Source organism: Cygnus olor, chromosome 12 (genome assembly GCF_009769625.2).
Source record: "Cygnus olor isolate bCygOlo1 chromosome 12, bCygOlo1.pri.v2, whole genome shotgun sequence".
Taxonomy (NCBI): domain Eukaryota; kingdom Metazoa; phylum Chordata; class Aves; order Anseriformes; family Anatidae; genus Cygnus; species Cygnus olor.
In genome coordinates, this window is record NC_049180.1 from 11,004,232 (window position 1) to 11,025,551 (window position 21,320).

The 21,320-nt window shown below is 43.5% G+C and overlaps 1 protein-coding gene and 1 long non-coding RNA gene across 7 annotated transcripts in view; one reads left to right on the plus strand and one right to left on the minus strand.

The window, feature by feature from the left end:
- The window catches only part of LOC121076850, a 42,426-nt gene extending 26,634 nt beyond the window's left edge, over positions 1 to 15,792 (minus strand). Inside the window, exons 1-5 of the long non-coding RNA XR_005823757.1 lie at positions 15,668 to 15,792; positions 14,827 to 14,936; positions 8,341 to 8,433; positions 7,796 to 8,145; positions 6,198 to 6,441 (exon numbers count right to left, since the gene is read on the minus strand). This is a non-coding gene — a long non-coding RNA (uncharacterized LOC121076850). The remainder of the gene's footprint in view (positions 1 to 6,197; positions 6,442 to 7,795; positions 8,146 to 8,340; positions 8,434 to 14,826; positions 14,937 to 15,667) is intronic.
- Positions 1 to 16,394, plus strand: part of SLC7A10 (solute carrier family 7 member 10) — a 40,961-nt gene extending 24,567 nt beyond the window's left edge. Inside the window, exons 3-11 of one of the 6 annotated variants that reach the window (XM_040571474.1) lie at positions 5,719 to 5,870; positions 6,544 to 6,669; positions 7,868 to 8,021; positions 9,673 to 9,796; positions 9,892 to 9,995; positions 11,103 to 11,199; positions 14,314 to 14,463; positions 14,800 to 14,977; positions 16,071 to 16,394. In XM_040571474.1, coding sequence (XP_040427408.1) covers positions 5,719 to 5,870; positions 6,544 to 6,669; positions 7,868 to 8,021; positions 9,673 to 9,796; positions 9,892 to 9,995; positions 11,103 to 11,199; positions 14,314 to 14,463; positions 14,800 to 14,977; positions 16,071 to 16,198 — 1,213 coding nt within the window. In that variant the 3' untranslated portion in view covers positions 16,199 to 16,394. Of the gene's footprint in view, positions 1 to 5,718; positions 5,871 to 6,543; positions 6,670 to 7,867; positions 8,022 to 9,672; positions 9,797 to 9,891; positions 9,996 to 11,102; positions 11,200 to 14,313; positions 14,464 to 14,799; positions 15,793 to 16,070 lie in introns of those variants that run through there. The other 5 variants (XM_040571477.1, XM_040571475.1, XM_040571473.1 and 2 more) reach the window with 5 other exon arrangements.
- The last annotated feature ends 4,926 nt before the right edge of the window (positions 16,395 to 21,320 follow it).

The following is a 21,320-nucleotide window of genomic DNA, read 5'->3' on the forward strand; positions in this document are numbered from 1 at the left end:
AGGCTGGAGCTGCTTCCCATAAACCAAAGCCCTCAATTAGCTAGTGGTGAGAAGGCAGCAAATAATGCTATGGCATTACACTGCAAGATCTTCCTGCAGCAGAATAGAGAAAGTTTCTCAAGGAGGAATTTGGCCCACAGAAGTGGCTCGGGCACAGATGCTAGCTTGTAGCTCCGCTTCCTCAGCTGCAGCTGCACAAAGCACCAAGCCTTGTAAACGCAAACGGGGGGATGTTAACTCAGGGAATGGCTTCTCTTTGAAAATACAGCTAAGAGTAGTGTGGCTAAAGGAGGAAGAGACAAGTAAAACAAGAGGTCATCTTTTATATTTTACTGTATATTTTATTGTGTATTTAACAAGGAAACTTAAATTGTCCCCCTGTACTCACAGCTCAGTAGAGGAACACCAAAATGTTGTGGCCAGTTCATTAATTCACAAGTAATGAGGCCGTGCAATGTGTTGGTGTTTCATTTGCAAAAAAAATAAACACAATAACTGCAAACTAGAGAAAGCAAACCAGACAGAAAACAAGCTCACCACAGTTTGTCTAGCTGCTGAAGATCAGGACAGGCAAAATACAAGCAGGCAGTCACCCTGTCCCACCAGCTGTACCCTTGCTCATGCCTGCCACGGTGCAGCACCACCCGAACACCCTGCACAGCCAGCACCTGAAGACCCGCTGGATGGCAAGGTGGTTTTCTGATGCTTGTCACTCTTGAGCCACTGCCTTATACTGGTTCAGCAGCACTATCACAAGCACTCTGTTTTCTACTCCAGAAGCACACGTGCCCCCAGCACTCATTGGCGGGTCTGAGCTGAAAGCAGGGCTTTGGGAACCTGCACAACATCACCCCCCAGAAAAAGAAATGCTCCGTTCTCCAAAGTTCATTTTTGTCTTCTGATCCAATCCTTCTACAGCAGAGTAACCGATTTAGCACACACAACTTTAGTCCATCTGCCAAAGGAATTTCTGAGACCCCCCCCCCAATGACAGGTCTGTCTGGTTTGGTCTATTCACACAGAAGACATTTATCGCAGGAGCGTGAGACGTACCCACCCAGACCCCAACATCTCCTCTCACTTTTCTTGTCTTGTCCCTAACCTTCCTGCACACAAAATCCACAGCACCATCCCCAATCCTGTTTTCCCTCCTTAGGTATAAGGAACAAGGAAGAACTGTTTGATCATAGCAGCCTTCAGAGTACTCAGTGCCGCATGTCCTGTGCCTGTCAGTACTGGTGTTTGGCTGAGGAGGTGGGGCAGGGGATTAGGATGGAAATTGTAATGCTGCTAAGTGGGATGTAAAAAGATGAAGGGAATAAAAGAGAAATAGCGGGAGAGAGGCACTCTCAAAGTGCAGAAGCTCTGTCTGCATGGCTGGGCTCCACATCAACGCACGGCGCATGAAATGCTGTGCAGCAGCAGGGAAACGCGTGCGCAGGTTGTTCTGCAGGAGGGACGCAGCACCTACCCCAAACGCAGAACGACAGGAGGCAACACAATGAGAAGGTCTGGGAGCACATTTGGAAGAACAGGTTAAAGACCCAGAGGTCTTTAAAAAGGGTTGGAACACACACCAGGGCTGCACCCATGGCTTACTGCTGCTACCCCAGCGGCACATGGGGGCCGGGGGCCTTTGGCTGCTCTCACCTCTGCACAAGCTCAGCCTTCCCAGCAGCATGTCCAGGGAGAATGACAAGACAAGGGAGGGCTCTTCTTGCTCCAGGCTCTGGGCTGGTACCAGAGAACAGACTTTCCAATTTTAGCTTCATTTGGAAGCATCTTGGTTTTAAATAGCATTTGTACATGGGCAAACTAAGCACAGGGAACTTGTCACATCCCATGCTGCTGAGCAATGTAACTGAGCCCAGTTAATTTGCTTGCATAGGTACTTGCATGTTTATGCAGGTCAGAAAACTACCTTTACCCAAAATAGTAAGCAAGCTTAATAGGTATATTTGCAGAAGAAAACAACTAAGTTCAGCTTCATGAAAAACCCATTAGTATATTTCTGATAAATACAACTTCCTTTTGGATGCTCAGCAATGGCATTGCAACTAATGTAGCTTTCACCAGCACTGATTGATGACTGAACATACAACCCTACTATAAAATCATTAAGTGTTGAAGTCAGCAGAGAACTCTAACCCAAAGCTTTGATAAATGTTACTTCAAACCACAAGTAAAACACGCTTCAAATGTACTTCTGTATTTCCTTTTTGTTGTTGTTGCACAATCTAAAGTTTCCAAAGGCAATAATTCTTTCAGCAACACAGGATAATATGAATAATGTTCAAACTAGCTCAAACGTCCTTGAACTTATTCAGCTTCTCCTGTGATAGGATGATCTGAGCAACGGTTTCTGTCACAAATTGTATTCCTTTGTTAATGACACCCAAGCACTGTACACTCTGCCTTTCTGGTTTTATAGGCTGCTCTGACTCTATGATACATCTAATGTGACATCATTTTGGGAGCACAGGCACATCCCAAATATGTATTTCAGAACTGGTTTCACTAACTCCACTGGACTCTATTAGAGATGCAGATCAATCTGTGCTGTTCACTGCTTTCCATGGGTGAGCAAATTAGCATGCAGAGGTGTCTGCATAAAACACACGTTTGGTCCAGGAAGGATTGGCACTTCCAGAGGAATACCACTGCTTCCTAAAAGCAGGAAGCCCCACAACAGATTGTCACTTATTGCAGAGTGTTTCTAAAATGAGGGGGGAAAAAATAACTAATTAGAGACATTGTCTAGAACACATCCAAATTGATGGGAGGATAGCCATTAACTTCAATGGACTTTGGACCAGATTCAACACCAAAGAGCACAGCGGAGGCCGTCCAACTAGCATTTACACTCATTACGCGAGCAGGGCTTGCTCAGAAGCGCGCAGGCAGGAGGCTGCTTTACCAGCCCTTTGGCCATCAGCACACGCAGCAGCTCAGATTTCCCACGCAAACTGCAACACTCAGACTTCCCAAGCATGAGCAGAAGAATCACAAGAACAGCTACATCTTCCTTCTTCTGTACATTCAGCTGTCTTGAGCCTTTTTCTAAAGGTCTAGCAGCCTCTTAGTCAGCGACGAGAGAAAACAACTTCTCAGGTTCTGGTAGTACTGTAAATTACTGAGTAATTGGGAAAGCTTATCAGAAAGGGCTCAGCCCCAACACCCTCAGCCGCAAGTCAGGGGAGTAATTACACCCTTTCCCTTTGAAAAGCCAGGCCGAGTTACCCTGCAGGTGCCAGGACATTTCCCTGCTTCAAACTGGGCTTTGGGCTTCCAGCACCAGACACGCTGCCTCTGCACACCCATCCAGGACTGCCACGGACAGAAAGCACACCCTGAGCCATGGGGCTTGCAACTCCATTTGTGAGCTTGTGCACACTCTGATAGCGAGGACATCTGAAACTCAGGGCTGAGATTTCCTGCAGACATAACTGTGTTACATTATTTAATTACAGATCTGAAACAGTTGTTCTTCTCTAGGGAAATCCTGTTCTTAAGTCTTCCAACACAACGTAGGAATAAAAGGTGGTACTTTAAAAGCAACAATATCCTAGTAGGCTCCAAGGGTTGGGTAATCACATCCATACTGATTTCTACCTGCCAGCCATAGCACGTTCTGTGTCATGCCACCAGAGTAACACCAGGACAGATATCCCCAGACAAGACGGACCAGCCATGGCAGCATGCACCTGGGGCAAACTACAGGAACAAGGCAAGGGCACAGCAGAGTTGCCCAGCTCCAATATCATCTGAGAGACCAGCATTGGTAGCTTTTTATCAGAACTAGGCTTTGCTTAAGACTTACCTGACAAAATAAGATAGCATTGGGCTTATATCTTAGACCAGCTTCCTTCTTATTTTAATGCCATCTCTCATCTGAGCTTCCTGTTTGACAGTGCAACTTTGTGACCCTCTGCTAAAATTCTGCATTTACTTTAATTGGTGTTATCAGTCCTGCATGTATTTCAATTCAGCATGAAACAAATTGACTGTCAGAAATCTACTGAATTATTCACATTCTCATTAAACCGTATTCTACCAGATACCAACTTTAATGCACTTTATATTACAACATAGAAGCAAGTGCCAATTTTGGCTGAAATACTGTTTTCAGAATAATTCTTCACACTGAACATTTTTAACTGAATTCAGCTCTCTGTTCTACACAGACTGTATGGGAAGAAGACAAAAGCCATAGGGAGGAACGAGGGGGTTCTACCCAAAAAAGCCATCACCTGTGTGGCTCTGACATCCCAATCAGCTGCAGGTGATGCCTCAGGGGCACACACAGCTGGGGCTCATTCAAGGGCAATAAGGTCTGAGCTTAAATTCACCCAGCACCACTAGAACGCTATCACAATTATTTCAGTCTTTAAGACAACATATTTAGTCCTCAGTGAGGTAACCAAGCAGGTCCCTGTGCTGTCCCCAGCACCCAGGCTCCTGCTGGGTGAGCAGAGTCTGCAGAGCTGCCCCAGCCCAAGTACGTCACCCTTAGCACTGCACAACCAAACCAATTACCAGAGGAAACCACTCTGAACCACAATAAAAAGCATTAAGAATTGAAAAAAGGAGTCTCACATACATGCATTGGGTTTTAAAAACCAACAGCACCATTCGGGAAGTACTTGCATCATGGCAATTTACCAAATTAACTCTCTGAAGTCAATAAGAAAAGGGAAGTGTCAGGTTGCCCCATACTTCTCAAAAACAACAAGGCAAGGCAAAGGAGAAGTTTGAGAAACACTCACCACCTTGGCCACAAGCACCACGCACAGCCTTCCCACCAGGTCAGCTGCACCAGCAGAAACCTCCCCAGCTGTGCTGGATTGAAGGGGCCGGCAGCAGGCAGGCATGCTGGGAGCGAACAGCCCTTAAAAGAGCAACACAGCATAATCTAGAGATTATGCTATTTTACCTGGAAATGTCATTTCTGATCCTCATTTGTGCTGGGCACCCCTGCACACTGTACTGGTGCATGAATAGAATGAATTGATGTGCATGTATATCTGTACTTACATTTATTTATGTGTATATGGAAAGAAAGAGTTCACTTTCTTGCAATGACCACTTTTCTCTACAGAAATTGTAACACCTCAAACATTTTAAAACACAAACTGGATCCACTGCTGCTTTTATAAAATAAGTATTTTTTTCCCTTTCCCGGAGTGAGAACAACTTCACATTTGCCAGGATTCCTGGTTTGGTGCAATCGCCTTCAGCCACAGCTGAGGCCAGACACCAGCCCGGGCAAACGCAGAGCACTTTGGCACCGAGCTGCCCTTGCTCACGGTGCAGGGCCAGCCTGGACGATGCCAAGAAAGCAGCCAGTACCTGGCAGGGAGCCGGCAGCAGCCCAGGCCCCTTGGAGATGCCTGAAACGTGGTGACTCATCAACCCAGGAGCAACAGAGCCACCTTCAACACACGAAGCTAAATCAAAGGGTGCCCAATGATCGTAGTGCTCACTCTCAACACACTTCTAAACTGTGCTTTGCATAGAAATGTTTCACTTAAAATCTAGATTGCTCTGAGAGCACGGGAAAAGCGATGAGGAAATGCGCAAGCAGGTGACTGTTGGGTGTAGGATGAGGACACAGCGCAATGCCTCAGGCACCATCCCAAAGTGCTGTACAGCTGGTTTTGTGTTACCCTCCTTCAGCACACCCTAGCCCTTTTTTCTTGTGCTTTTTCTTGTTTTCAGGTTTCTGCTGCTCTGGAGCGCTGTGCTTATCATGTACCCTACCAGTCTGGCTGTCATTGCGCTGACCTTCTCAAACTATGTCCTGCAGCCTGTGTTCCCTAACTGTATTCCCCCATATAATGCCTCCAGGATCCTCTCCATGGTGTGTTTACGTGAGTATTTTCTTCTCGCGTACACAAAGCTTGCCTCAGTTTTGCATGAGACCACTCAAGTGGCCGCTCAAGCAGGGCTGGGCATACAGTCCCACTGTATGGGGGCACAGCTGCAACCCAAAAAGCAGGCAGGAAGGTCCTAGGACAGACACTGTGCCCCATGTGGGATGATCAGTCCCTCCTCACCTGCCTGCAAGGAGCAGGTCCTGGAGAGCTCATCCAGTGCAGGTTTCCCACCACCTAAGCCTTTCCTAGTCCTTTTTTACATTCACAAATACAAGTATGTAGGAAGTGCAGACCGCCACCGGCTCTGCATTAATTACTTACAGAGCTGGCAGGAGTGAGGTGGAGCTTCAGGGAAAGAAAATGTTCATTGTCTCCCGTGAGGAGGCAGAAATCCTGGCTCACTTGGCACGTTGGGCTCTGACCAGGCACAGTTCATCGAGCTGGGAGAGCCCCAGCAGCAGAGACCCAGAGGGGAAAGCTGCAACAGCTGCTTGTCTGCAGCTGGGCGCCCCTTAGGGCAAGACCCTTCCCCTCCTCACCCCTGCTCACAGCCACGCTGAGCTCCCTGTGGGAACACATGCAACAGTCCATGTTTTGCAGTGCTTTGACTGTGTGTTTTTAAATAAACGTAATTTCGTTTCACTGAATTCAGTCTTTTGCTCTCCAGTACTCCTGACCTGGGTGAACAGCTCCAGCGTTCGATGGGCAACACGCATTCAGGATATATTTACAGCAGGAAAACTCTTAGCCTTGGCCCTTATCATTACTGTGGGCTTCATACAGATCTTTAAAGGTACTCTGTGAGACACGGGTATGGTACTGTTGCTAGACTTGATTTCTTCCACCCTCCTTACAGAGCAACCCGAAGGGGCAACAGGTTTTAGCTGAGCAGCAGGGCCAGGTTGCACCCCTCGGAACAGCCCCTGTGCTGCAAAGGGCTGTGGTGGCTGTGGGTGCTCTCTGGGCTCAATGGAGCTATTTTCAGGTCGGGGTGCCTAGATAAAGACACCCCCATACAGCAGATGTATGTGACCGAGTGGAAAATCATTCATCTCAGGTGCTGCTGAGGGATTTCTTCCAACCACAGGCACACTGGAGGTGTATCCTCTGTATGACAATAGTGTACAGAGTCATGAAAAGATGGTGCAACAATCAGCTGCATCCTCCTTAACCACATTTCTTTCTGCCCCGCGTTGTTGGTTTTGACAGAATAAAGGAGTGCATCTGAAGATGTTTTAGAGGAGTTACAGAAAATTTATGATCTGTTGTATGCTCCTTAAAATTTTAAGGTCATAGACTGAATAAGCAATGCTGGGCCCAGCTCAGGAAGACACCTGATTCATTTGGGGCACTAGTCTGATTTCCTACAAAAAGTCTCTTGTAACATTAAAAACTGTCAAAAATGTCTTGCTGAATCGCCAACTTAATGGAAAACAGAGAACACAAAAGGCTCATGATATTTTCATCATGTGTATGATGAGTCATGTAAGGAAAGATGAAACAAGGCACTTACAGAGAGCAGAAATTTTGTTTTCTCAGTGAAAACAGTCTGACAGTCTTGACAAAACTTCCAGCCCCATAGATATTTTATTTTTCCAGTATTTCTACTAAGCAACATCAAACTCGTACAAAAGAAAACTGCATTAAAAATGGACAGGAGTCAACCCCATCAAGGAACCATCCTCGAACAGTGCAAGTTGACAAAGGGTGCTGTATGTTGCAGAAGTGATGCCGGTGCTGTGGCGGAGAGCCAGAGAGCGATGCCTGTGTGTATAGCCCGAGCTGCCTCCCCAGGATGCCAACCCCTAGAAAGCACGGCAAGTGCAGTGCCAGCCTGTGGTGACTTGTAGAACATGATGAGCATGAAGTCTCAAATCTACTCGAGCAATAAAAAAAGAATAAAATAAAAGTTCACCTACTTCCTGGTATCTCTGGTGGGTAGCACTTCTCTCAGGGGAAGGCTTAACCTCTTGCTTGTGCTTTCTGTGCAGGAAACTATGAAGAGCTGACACCCAGCAAAGCATTCAATTTTTGGATGACTCCATCTGTGGGGCATTTAGCATTAGCCTTCCTTCAAGGGTCATTTGCATTCAGTGGCTGGAACTTCTTGAACTATGTAACAGAAGAGTTGGTTGATCCCCGCAGGCAAGTATCCATTTCTGTGTCATCCAAATTTTTTTTAAAGTGCTGAGACATTGGGGCCATCTGATAATATCATTCATTTAATAAGCTGCAGCAATGTCATTACATGTCCACAGGACTGGCATTTCTAAAGGAGAGATTTTTTGTTTAGAAAGGATAACAGGCAAGTTAAAGAAACACCATGCTGAAATTAGAAACAGATTGCACAAAGCATCAACTCAGTCAAAACAGCCGATGGACAAAGTATTATCATTGTGGTACTGTCAAATCATACAGTAAATCTATAGCAGAAAATTAACCACTCATGAGACGTCACACATACCTACAGGGAGAATCACTGTCTGCTTTTAGAAAAGCGTTGAATTATTCTGCAAGTTGCTTTGCTTGTTCACCCAAAGGGATCTTACGCAAACACCTGAAAGAGAAGATTGGAAAGTTATTTGACAGTGCAGGTAGCACTCTCTGCTGTGCACCTGTACCTGCAGCGCAGCTGCGGGCACCCACCCTCCAGGGTGCCACATGTCATGTCCCTGGGGATCATGCGTGTGGGAAGGGGCTTTGAAATGATTTATCACCAGCAGGCTGGGAAAGCCAGAGGGAAAGAGATTTTTAGTTTAGTAAAGCAAAGCTCAAAAGTTTCAAAATTTCTGAGATGATAACGTGGAACGATGAATGCCAAAAGCAGCTCTCGGAGCATCAGTAATTTCTGGGCATTCAATGCACACAGCAATTAAACTAGGAGAAGTTTAAGCTCTCACACAGCCTGGATGAAAATGAATTAAAGCTGCAGTCTCACAAGCAGCCCTGCATGTCTTCACACAACTGAGTGTTAAAGTGCACACCCAGAGATCTTGGCAGGAATAAAGAAAGATCAGTAATGTGTTCCCTCATTAAAATACCAGCATTTTAATGGGCCACCACAATTTCAAAGCTGAACAATGAAAAGTTATGTTTTAAATAAGGCAAATATGGTCTCAGTTGAGAAATAAAAAGGGAGTGGATGGAGTTTTTTTATTATTATTTTTGCAGCCTCTGAAGGGAAAATAAAATATAAAAGGTTGTTCAGTAACCAAAAATATCTTCCAATTTTTACTAAATCCAATCAAAATCACAAAGGTTAAAGCATTTTAAAAAATGCCTTTTTTCCAAATCTGACGGACAGAAAAAAAAATGCATTATTGCATTAGATACAGAACTGTTTAGCTGTACACCTCTAAAGAGGTCTCTGGATTAACAATTAAGCAAATCTTCACTCCGGTAGGTTACCATGGCATTGTATGACCAAATGAGCTTTATGGGATGGGATGGGCCAAGGTAGCTACCTGAACGACAGGATCCAGTTCAGTTCCAGAGCAGATGAAGCTAAAGCAAACCAAGGCATTTTATTTTTTAACATGCTGCCTTAATCCAAATAGCCTTATGGAAGCATGGGGCATTTTTTGTCACATGAAGCATGACAAAGCTTCATAGAGTTTCAACCTTCTTAAAATCACGATGGGTCGAACAGGAAATAGAGGTGGTGCTCTTTCAGTTGCGGCCTGAGAAACAGCAGAAAAACCCACGCAGCTGGCTGAACACCCTGGGCTGTACAAGGCTGTTGTGGTCTCACTGTGTATGATTCAATTCTTATCTACCTTCCTAATTCTTTTATCAGGAACCTACCTCGTGCCATATTCATATCCATCCCATTGGTGACATTTGTGTACACGTTCACCAACATTGCATATTTCACTGCCATGTCACCCCAAGAGCTCTTGTCCTCCAACGCTGTGGCGGTAGTAAGTAAACCATTCCCTGGATGTCTAAAATACACTTTGATTTCAGTTCTGTGCTTTGCAGTGTATTTCAGTTTCTCTGCCTTCTGTTGCTTTAGACATTTGGTGAAAAGTTACTGGGCTATTTTTCCTGGGTTATGCCAGTCTCAGTGGCCCTATCTACATTTGGAGGAATAAATGGATACCTTTTTACCTCATCAAGGTTAGATGGAGTACAATTTTATGAACATTATCTAATTTGGGGAGGGGCTGTTTTAATTTAATTTGCTAAAGAAATGCTAGCTAGACATTTTGGATGTTATAGCACATGAGATCATTGTTGGACATGTTGGATACATTCAGTTACGAATTGCTCTGTTTCAATCAGCAAATGTAATATTGAATCACAGAATCTCTTGCAAAATAATCCTTAAGAGCTACTAAAAGTGTCTGCAGATGTGGAACAACTCACAGTAAGAGCCAAACACAGCTTCAGTACGGAAACAAAGTAGTTTTACATCAATAAAGCTCTAGTAGCTACAAGCTAAATTATGCTTCGCTGAAAAAGGAGTTTCAGGGCCTGGTTCTGTTCCCAGTTACAGACATGTCGTTCTCATGATGAAGAAACTCCTTCCAGGCAAGATGCTTTGCATGTACACTGCTGATAGCAGGACCAGAATCTGTAAAATCTATTTGTATTAATTGACCTGTCTGAACTCAATTTAAAAGTTAAAAAAAAATTTGAGGAAACAATCCAACTCTTAAGTACCTCAGGAAAGTTATTTATCTTAGCACTTCCGCGAGCATAATAAGATACAAATCTGAGTACATATGTTAAGCATTTAGAAGTGAAATCTTAAGGCACATGAAACTATATCCAAAACTCTTCTGACACTAGAAACACTATCTGTGAGATTTTTTGTGGTTTAGAGACATATGGCTGCTCACCTCACAACCTGCACTGTATTAACCCTACCCTGGATAAAGAAGCAATGCCACTGGCAGATAGGGACTGAACAGATTTCAGTCCTCATCCTCAGAGGTAATTAGGCATCTCAGACCAATTGGTTTCACAGACGACATTTAGCCATTAAAGGCCTCATGTACCAAATGGTCTAGTTTAAACAACTTATGCCAGGTTACGCATAAGTCTCTCGTGGAAGTAAGAAACAAGCTCTGGTCTTCCCAGCCTCAAACCAGCACCCAGCAAGAACAGGTTCCTTCCACTCCAAGACCCATGAGGGCAGTTGAGATTAGAGACCCTGTACAGCTAGATATAGAAAAAGCTGTTGTACATGCAGTGGATTAGTGTTCCTATTCTTGTTTTCAGGTTATGTTTCTCTGGTGCCCGAGAAGGCCATTTACCAAGTTTGCTTGCCATGATCCACGTGAAGCACTGCACGCCCATCCCCGCCCTGCTCGTCTGTGTAAGTTTTGCCGTCCCTGCCCTGTAGTCCTGTAACCTGCTCGGACCGGGGCAAGCTCTTAGAAATATTGAATCATGGAAAGGAGAGCTGGAAAAATTCTGGAGAGGTCATTTATATTCCTGAGGAAAAACAAGCTGTCCAGGAGGACTCCTGGTGGGTGCTGCCTGAGAAGCTCTGACAGCTCCAGGAGGAAGAAGCCTTCAGCCTCCTAAGTAATCCCACTCCCAACTACCCTTGCAGTTTGGAGTGATTCCCTAACATCTAACTTGAGCTGCAATTTAAGCCCATTATCACTTCTCCTACCCAAAAGGGAGTGTGTCTTTGTCTGGAAATGGAGATACCTCATTTAAGGAAAGATTAGCTTTTTTCCCTCCCCCCCTCCGAATTCCAATTTTGCCTGCTTTCTGCAAACATTTAACACAGAGGAAATCCCCGTGGTCACTGCTAACTCCACTCTGGCAGGACTAGTTTAGATCCTGTTGCCAAAGCCATAGACATGGCAGGTCCCAGGGAGAGGACAAAGTGCTCCAAATGTTACACAAAATGAGCAAAATGTCTTGTGAGGGATGAGACCGCAGTGCTCTGAGGACCTGCAATATTTATCTTCTGTAGAAACAAGTAAGTACAGTCAAGCATTACAGCAGCACTGAATAAAGTATCTGCTGAATGAATACATCAGGCAAACAAGAGGGTAATCCACAAAGAGTAGAAAACACCAGTCAGAATGTTGGGAGGCTTTGGGCTTGTTGGGTTGCTGTTTCCCTGAAGGAAGATCTCTCTCTTTTGCTTAGACGTTGAAAATTTCCATGATACTAATGACTTATGGAAGTTGTTATTTGAAACAAAGATCTTTATACACTTTTACAAAGAGCTGAGTTAGAATGTGATGTTTTTTAGTGTGGCAAAGAAGACATTAAAGAGGAAGAATAACCCTGGTACTGCACTCCCTGACTTTATGGCCCAAGCAAGGGTATTCTCCCAAGGGCATCTGCTTGAAATCTCAGTGGCATCAAAGTCAACTGCAGATTTGCCACTGATTTCAAAACAATGAGGATTTGACGCAAGATGCACTAAGAAGGCGCACATTCACGTGACTCTCCTGGGTCTAACAGCAATTCTGGCACAATACACTGACATAATTTCATCAGATAAGCCTCCCGCACATTCCACTTTTATGACAAAATACCTGTGTAGCTGAGGCTTTATGGCATTCCCAGGGCTTAGTGCTCGACAACAAACATCTCATGCATTGCCTGTACAGGGTTTTGGAGTAAACCATATAGCCCATCTGTCCTGTCTCAAGCAAACAGAAAGCACTGGCTCCATCCTGGACCCATGCCAGGCAGCTGAACTTGGCTGATGCCAATGAAGCAGAACTTCTTTGCCCTTAGAAATACATCAGCTCAAATAACATGCTGAGTTTCAGAGGCTGTTTCACTGGGAAATAGCCACAACACGAGCAGGCTGCCTGCACTGAGCAGGGCTGATAAATCAGGCGTATGCCAGCCTCCCAGTCTGCTCCAAACATTTCCCTTAAATTACAGTGCAAATTACAGAACCAACACTGCATATCAATTCATCATTTGAGGGTACCTTAATGCAGACAGGGTATATCAAATGCTGCTATGAAATATTAATTTCTTAACAAATAAATATAAAAATAATATACTGTAGGCAGCTACAATAGCAAATTAGGTCAGACTTCAGGCAAATCTAATTAATACAGTAGGTTCTCTTTTCTTTTTCAGTGCATAACACCTAGCTTCTTGCATGGAGAAAGGTTTCTTTGTACATAGAGAAAAGCCTTTTTACCATCACCAGTGAGACCTGTATTTTTACTAATTCTTTCAAAAATGAACGATCCAAGCTAAATGCAAAATAAACAGACTGGTTTTTTTTTTTTTTTTTTTTTTTGCAAGACAGCAGAGAGTGACAGGCTCTCACGCCTGCTGCGCGAGGCTGTCGTCAGGCATGGTAATCAGGGGAGGAAACAGCACACTCCTCTGCAGCCCAGTACCTCTCAGGAATTACGCCCACGCAGCAAAAGCAGCTCTGACACATTCATGTCACCTACGCAAGAAACCTCATCGCCCCAAGTGTCTTCAATGCAAAACCTGCTAGGGGCAGGAAAGGGTCAGATGCATGTCTGACACTGTCCACCTTTCAGAGGAAAGCAGGAAGCATGTTATGTGACACCAGTGTACAACACTGCCCTATTTTAAATGAATTTTGTGGTGAGACTGCTCAAGATGTTGAAATCCCCTCCATCCCTGCATAGCCTGTGAGGCTTTTAATAGGGGAATGGAGAGACCAACGGGTCATTTGATTATGGTGGTGCGTAATTACTGGTGCCAGTAGTACAGAAATCCTCCCTCCCTAGAGGCCTTTGCTATTAAAACAGCCAATTAAGAAAAAAGGACATAAGCAAAAAGAGAGCCTGGAGTGACATAGAGCCAAGTCCTGAAAGCTCTCTGGAGGGATTTGGACACTCAGTTTCCCTTAGGTTTTGGCCACCAGCAGACAACATTTACAGGATGGGTCCATGGCATGAGGGGTCTTCATACCGTGTGGTACCACTGGGCAAGGGGGACAGGATCTGAGGAACAACCCTGTGAACCCTGAGTCAGTTCTCCTGACTTTGCAGAGTTATTCAGAAATAAAGTACAAACAAGAGTTTGCATGGAAATTTCCACCATCCATCTGCCAGTTTCCTAACACGAGTAATGTGCAGGAGATTAATGATGGTGGTCATCTGCAGCATGAGCCACAGGACAGTAGGGAGAAAGGGCAAAGCTTTTGTTCTTTATAACATACAGGGCACCTGCAACAAAGTCGTGCACTGACAACAACATATTAGTCTACCAGAAATCCTTTTTTTCCTCATAATAGACAACCTGACCTTTGCCAGAAGTCCTTATTATAGGGTCCAATAGCTTTTAAAATCAGAAATTGGTGGAGTGCAGTCATTGAAAGCAGGTACAGAAATGTCCTGTTCAGGCAACACAGCAGGACCATAAACACAGGAGTTTAACTGCTTTTTTTTTTTCTTGCTTTTATTGCTTTTAAGCTACCTTATTAGTTATGACTCACGTAAGACTATCTTTCTCTCTACAGTGTTTGGCCACTCTTATCATCATGCTTGTTGGAGACACATACACACTAATCAACTATGTGTCATTTATTAACTACCTCTGCTATGGAGTGACAATTATAGGCCTGATTGTGTTACGCTGGAAGAAACCCAAAATCTTCAGACCTATCAAGGTGAAAATGTTAAAGCTAAATCCCTTGGCTGCAGTAGCAATGCAAAGGGCAGGACAGGCAAATCAAACCCTTTGTCCTCGAGCTTTGAAGATCAGTTCATTTGGGGATGTAATGGTAACGTTTCAGGGTCCCAAATCATGCCGCACAGTGCCATTAGTATAAAAATAGGATACAAAGACTTCCAGAAGTAAACTTGATGGGATGGGCAGGGAGGATGACAGTGGCAGAAGGAAGGGGGACGAAACCCAGGGGACTCCTGATGCCTTGGCTCCCACTGCCAGACAGCCACCACTGTCACCCTGCACGGTCATGCTCTGCTTTATTCTCTCCCCACAGGTGAACCTCCTCATCCCTGTCACTTACCTGGCATTTTGGGCATTTCTGCTGATCTTCAGCATATACTCTGAGCCAGTTGTCTGTGGAGTCGGACTCATTATCATTTTAACTGGAGTGCCAGTGTTTTTTCTTGGAGTCTACTGGAGAAACAAACCAAAGTGTGTAAATAGGTTAACAGGTAAGCAACACCACAATGACTTGGTGCACTCCTCACGGCCAACACTCACAGTGGGGTCTGCAGTGCTCTGCACAGCCTCCATGCAGCCAGCGCCAACTCCTCCAGCAAGCCCAACCACCACTGCCAGTCATGCACAGCCCTTAGACTCCTATACAAAGCAGGCCATGTGCTGCTTGCAGATAGAAATACTTTGTTTTTAAATCAGAAGTAATGACAAGCTGTCGGGCAGTCAGACATGATGTGGGTGACTCCCCGGACACGAGGAAGCAGTTGTATTTTTGTGGCTGTGCAGCACGCTCATGTGGGCAACTGCTTTCCTCACTCCTTGGCATACATGCCTCCTTTTGTGTCCCTGGGCATCTCCCCATCCACCCAGCTTGTTCACTGTGGCCTCAGCCACAAAGCAGATGCACAAGAATATGACTTTAAGCACGTAAAGCCCAACTGAACTATCACAAAAAGAATGATAAAAAGCCTTGCCTGTCCCTCACTCTGCTTTCCTCCCACCAGCACTACACAATGCCTGTACAGCATGATGAATTATTTCATGCTCAAAAGATAGGAAAGCCTTACTTTATCACTCGCATAAAACTGCGCAAGTCATTTGGGATTTGGTTGTGCTTGGCTTGAAACTGCTTTGCTCTGAGGCAAAGACTTCCCATGAGGAGAGAAGGGAAAAGGAGCCCTCACCTCAAGTGAGACGGTGCCTGCTGCCTGCAGCCAGGCTCTCCTCAGGCTCATGGTGACCGGTAGGCCCCGGCGCTGTCTCAGGGACAGTGCAGCGCCAGGCCTGGCCCAGCTCCCCTGCCTCATGCACTGGCTCCACAAGCCTCTGGGCAGAGTGAAGGACCCCTCACAGCAAAGAGTCATTTCTAAAACTGCCCAATTTTAATCCACCTGTGCTTTGCCAACACTATTTTGTCACTTCACTAGAGATAAAAGCTGTTGGAGGGGTGGGGGGCAGCACAGGAGGATCAAGGGCCTCAGCTGGGAAAATGGCCGCCACGTCAGGCGTTACATCCCTCAGGCGCCACAGCAATGTTGAGAAGCACTCGAGCTGCCACGCTAACCGCTGCGCACTTGCTCTCTGCAGAGTCGGTGACATGCTGGGGACAGAAGCTGTGTTTCGTGGTCTACCCCCAGGATGGGGTGGCCGAAGAGGACGAGGTGCCCGCTGCCCGCTCCCACCTGCCGGCCAGCGAGACCTCCCTGAGGAAATAACGGAGCAGCCTCTGGGGCTGAAGGGGCTTCTTGTTTACATGCTGATTTTTGCAAAAAGTTTTTCTGGAATTTAAAAAAAAAATGTATTAGAGACCCAATAGTGAGCTACACCCTTTATGGCATCTGTAGCTTTTAGTTTTTCCCTGAGGAAAAAAAAATGAAAAAAGGAAAAAAAAATAAAATATAAAATAAGGCAGCAGTTGTTTTTATTTCTGGTAGCACGCTTGCTCAGCAGAGGAATGCAGCACAGCTACAGCTCTGAAATACTTATTTTAGCAGACGTAAGGGTCTATCACAGACAGATTTGGGCATTTCAGAAGCAGGTCAGTTTCCTGTTGCAAAATCAAAATGGAAAAAATCAAGAGGAGGAGACGCTGGGACAACTATGCCAACATAAAAATCCTGTTGCTGCCCCTGAGTCGGGTGAATCCCCACACAGCACGAGGTCTTGAAGTTACAGTCCAAAGATCACACTTGCATATACCTGAAAGCAAAAGAACAGCTTGGTGGAGCATCCGTGTGACCAGGACTGGAAAGGGCAAGGGAATCACGATGGACAGGAGCTAGCCTGGGTGGACATTGGAGTAAATTGTACAAAATCAACAGTCAGATTGAGTCCAGACTACATTTGGTGACAGAAAAAAAATGCAGTAGTGATAAAAATCTCAAATATCTTAATTTTTGAAGCATTTTTGCAAAGAGGTGTCTTATACCCCAGGCCTGAGGAGGAGCTCAGTGCCCAGCCCCGGGGGGAAGATGTGCAGGGGTTTGCACAGCAGTGGGAGCTCAAGGGAGACCCAGGAACAAAGCCTGGTGTTCTTCTTTGTTACGAACGAGGCGGGTGATGCTCTACATTGATTTGGAGACAAACTCTCCATTTTAACTGTGCTCAGTGAAAGAATGAGCCTAAATCATTCTCACATCAGATGCTCTTTAGAAGGTGTTTTGCATATTTTATTTGTGGCAAACACTTTTAAAAAATGTAGTTCATGTATTTAATTAATTTATAGAGATTTGCTGCTGTAGCAATATGGCCCCTTTCACACCAAAGAATCTTTTGAAAATGAATAATGCAAGAATAGCTCTAAGCAACATTTTGAATAGCTACTGTTCTTTTGCAACTTTTGAAAATAAATAGTATCGTATTCAGTAGCCTTGGTAACAGCCATAAGATTTTAATTTTAAAAGTATTAATTTTAAAAGTATCTTTCTGTGTGTCACAAGCCTTTTTTCTACGGAAAAATTAGGGGTTCATTCATCCCCCAGTTTGCCAAGTACCATATGCTATACAAAGATATAGGAATAGACTCAAAATATTGGACGAGTTCAAGGAAAGTGTCTTTCCACTACAATTCATGATTTAGTATTTTTGTTTTTAAATATCTATCCATCTCTCTCCAAACTTTTGGATGGTAGACACTAGAAAGAAACTCAGTTTATACTTTTCTTCTTGTATAAGGCTATTAAATTATAAGAGATTAAAATATGTATTGAGCTAAAGAGAAGTGTGGTTTTGTGTGTACATTTACACACACAGATATCACATCTTAAATAACAGTAAGAGTATATGAAGTCTGCTAATAAAAATCATATATATTTAGCTTTTTTTTTCTTTACCATTCAGTGTACACCTACCACATTTACACTGGCTAAACAGCATGCAAACAGCCTGTTGTCTGAGGCCCTTGTGGCTAAGTCTTATTTTCCATAGTTCAAAATCCACTGTGACAATTTCTAATGGATTACTTTCTGCTTTATTATCTAGTGGGCAAATTAAACATAGTACAGCACCAGCAACAGTGATTGTTTTCAGAATTGCCAAATTTTGGTGTGGTTTTATTTTTGTTTGTTTAAACAATTAAGCCATGGAAGTCAGCCATCACAGAAACTTTGCAGTTCTTGAGACAAGTCTGTACAGTAAATGAGAAAGGTAATAACAATAATATTCTGTAACCGCTACCCAGGCATTCTTTGAGTTTTGTTTAAGGAAATCAAAGAAGATTAAAGGACCAATTGCCTCATAGGTGTTAACTAGTTCTGGCTCATGTTTTCCCTGATTGTATTTTAATGCTTTAAAACAATCAACATTTGGCCTGAAAACGGAAGGCTGAATTTAGAACAGGATGGTTTAGTAGAACTCATCTTTGAATTACATACCAATTCCCAAAAGCTGTTCCAAGATGTCTTATTTCATTTTTAGAAACAGCTTCATCTGTGCTCCCAACATCACGCATATTTTTTAAAGGCTTTGCAAAATCCAGTTCATAGTGCATACAATTTCTAATCACAGAAATCAACGTAGAGAACTAGTAAGACAAATTCATATGCTGAATGAAATTTAGAGGCATGCTCAACTGTGTATGATTTTTCCAAAAGATGAAGCAAAAGGCCCAAAGGAGACATAACTGCTATTATTTTAAAGCCTGCTGAACAAAAGAAAAACCCCAAGACAGCTGACACTACAAGTATGTCAAGAATATTGTGCTACTTGATGCAGAAAAGCAAGTCCCTTCCAAAGGGAAGATTCTGTTTTTTGAGATCCTTGTAATTTTGACATATTTGCTGTAGCAATTACAACTCATGCTGATTTTTGTTTCCTGCAGCATTTCAACTTTACTTTTACTGACAGGCAGATCACGATAACCTGTGCATTAGCTTTTCTGCTCTGAAGGAGAAACTCCTAAAGCAAACAGAACAATGCATGTCTCTACCTCAGCTGCAATATGTGCACCTTCTCTCAGTCCAGGTCATTCTCTGAAATGAAGTCACACAATTTTACAGTTATCTTCATACAAAACAGACCAGTGCTACTTTAACTGAATTACACTGGTACGAACAGTGGTGATAAAATGAGTTTAAACAAAGCTTTAAAATCAATGCATTGCTATACAAAACTATATATTATAAACTATTATATTTATGTATCTGTATATATACATATGAAATAGTAGAGGCTATAATGCAGAAAAATACTCTGGGCTGTTTATTCTTCTATTGCTGACAATAATACATCATTCAGAGAACTTCAAAGTGGAAACAGAGATAATGCAAGTACTTTAAAAAGTATTACCTGAAATTAGCTTTGGACTGAAGTCCGTAGAAGTTGTATTGGCTTGTTCTTATCCACATTATCACCATACGATTATCACAGACCACGTCATCATTGTGCTACCCACTACTGAACAACAGGAAGACAGTCCCTCTCCCAGATAAGACTGCATTCAACAGGCAATAGGAGCTGTGTGGGCACAGATGAGAAAACACAAGGGTAATGAGCCAAAACTGCCCAGCACAACCTCTGCTGACCTAGCCACTCAGAAGTGTTTTGTTAAACTTGGTGCAGGAATTGGTTGTTTTCAGTTTGTATTAGTACATAAAGCAGACCACCTTGACCTCAGCAAGGTCAAGGTAAGAGACTCTTATCAGTTCAAAGCTTTCACCCAACTCAGAAAGGATTAATGAGTCACTGTGTATTTAACATTGTATGTGCAAGCATATTAGTTGGAAGTATCTTTACTAAAATGTATCAAAAGATAAGCAAACAAGATTTTACCAGCCAAGCTCAATCACATGCTGTCCCAAGGAATTTTCAGATGTCTTCAGCAAGGTAATTCTCATTTTTCTCTCCCTCATTTGTGAATTCTTGAAACTTTGAAAATAAAACACATTTGGTTTCTGACTCATTTGCACCAACCACTACATGACAAAAAGCTGGCAATTACTGAGCTGCTGAGGAGTTTTAGAAATATTGAGCTCTATGTCATAAATGAAAACTTCATTACAAAAAAAAATCAGGGTAAACCTTGCTTGGAGCTTTTTTCTTTAATCTTCAGAATTCTGACTGCTGTCACCTTGCTTGGGAGCAGTTACCAGCATGGAGCAGTTACAGTCTCCTATTAATAAAAGGAAAGCCTTGTTGTTTGTTTTTTGATTTTTTTTTTAAACTTTTCATTCCTCAATGCTTCTCACCAGTACTCTAGCTTCAACCATACGAGAACCTTCTGCACTTGGACAAATGAAAAAGGAAAATACGAGGAAAAGGATCAGAAAGTAGTCAAGGGATGTTGTTTGTATTAGAGACCAAAAAGAAAAGTCTTAAAGTCCTGTGGTAAGAGATAGTAATAGAAGGGAGGGAAACTTGGAAGGCATAACAAGGCAGGAAACATAGAATAAAGAGGGGAAAAAAAAGTAAACTTCCACCACTCACACCAGCCCTCATGACCATTTAATCCCTGGAGCCAAAAACACAAGAGACAGCATCTGAAAAGAGAAGGATGGCTTATTTAACAATTTGCTATGTTAACAGACTGACAAGAGACATGAGATTAGGCTTGCTACCTGCAAGATTCAGGTCACAGATGGAGAGTTTGCTTCTAAATCCTACCTCCTGCTTGGGAGATTAAAGCTGCTTCCTGTGAAGACCAAAAATCTTAAATAAGCAAAAGCAGCGCACTCTCTCGAAAGTCAGATTAAAAAAATACATAAATCCCTTAAGGCTTTTCAAGTTAACTCCTTGGTTTGTCAGAAGACACATATGTTGTGCTACACAGGCTGTCAACAAACACTGCTGCAAGTGCACGGGTGTCATTTATTACTTTATTTCCATTTTATGGGCTATATTCATTTCAGCCTTGCTTACCTCAGTTATTAGGTTTGTATTACTGCTTGTGCCACTGTCATTGCAGCTGAATCAGCACTTCATGATGAAGCAAAGCAAACACTTCCTACCAGGTGAGGTGGTACTGTCCCTCCAAATCAAGCTGTGTCCTCCCATGCCTCATGACTACGGATAAATCTGGAGGACCACAAAGTCTGTCCAATTCTCTCCTATACAGGTAAAGATTTCCAAGCCTGTAAATTTCGATCAACACAAAACAACTCAGTCCCCAACCTTATACCAAAAAAAGCAGCAGGATATAACCAGTGGTTCCCTCCAAAGATGTAAGCAAAAGCTGGGGAGGAGAAAGCATCAGCAAAACAAGCACAGCCCCCAGCTATAGGAAATGAAGTGCTACATTTTAGGAATGGTTTGAGGTTTTTTGTTTGTTTTTTAACCCCTGTAATAACACCTAACCAGTTGTACGCTTCAGGGCTGTGTTTTGTTACTTGGGGCACACGTATA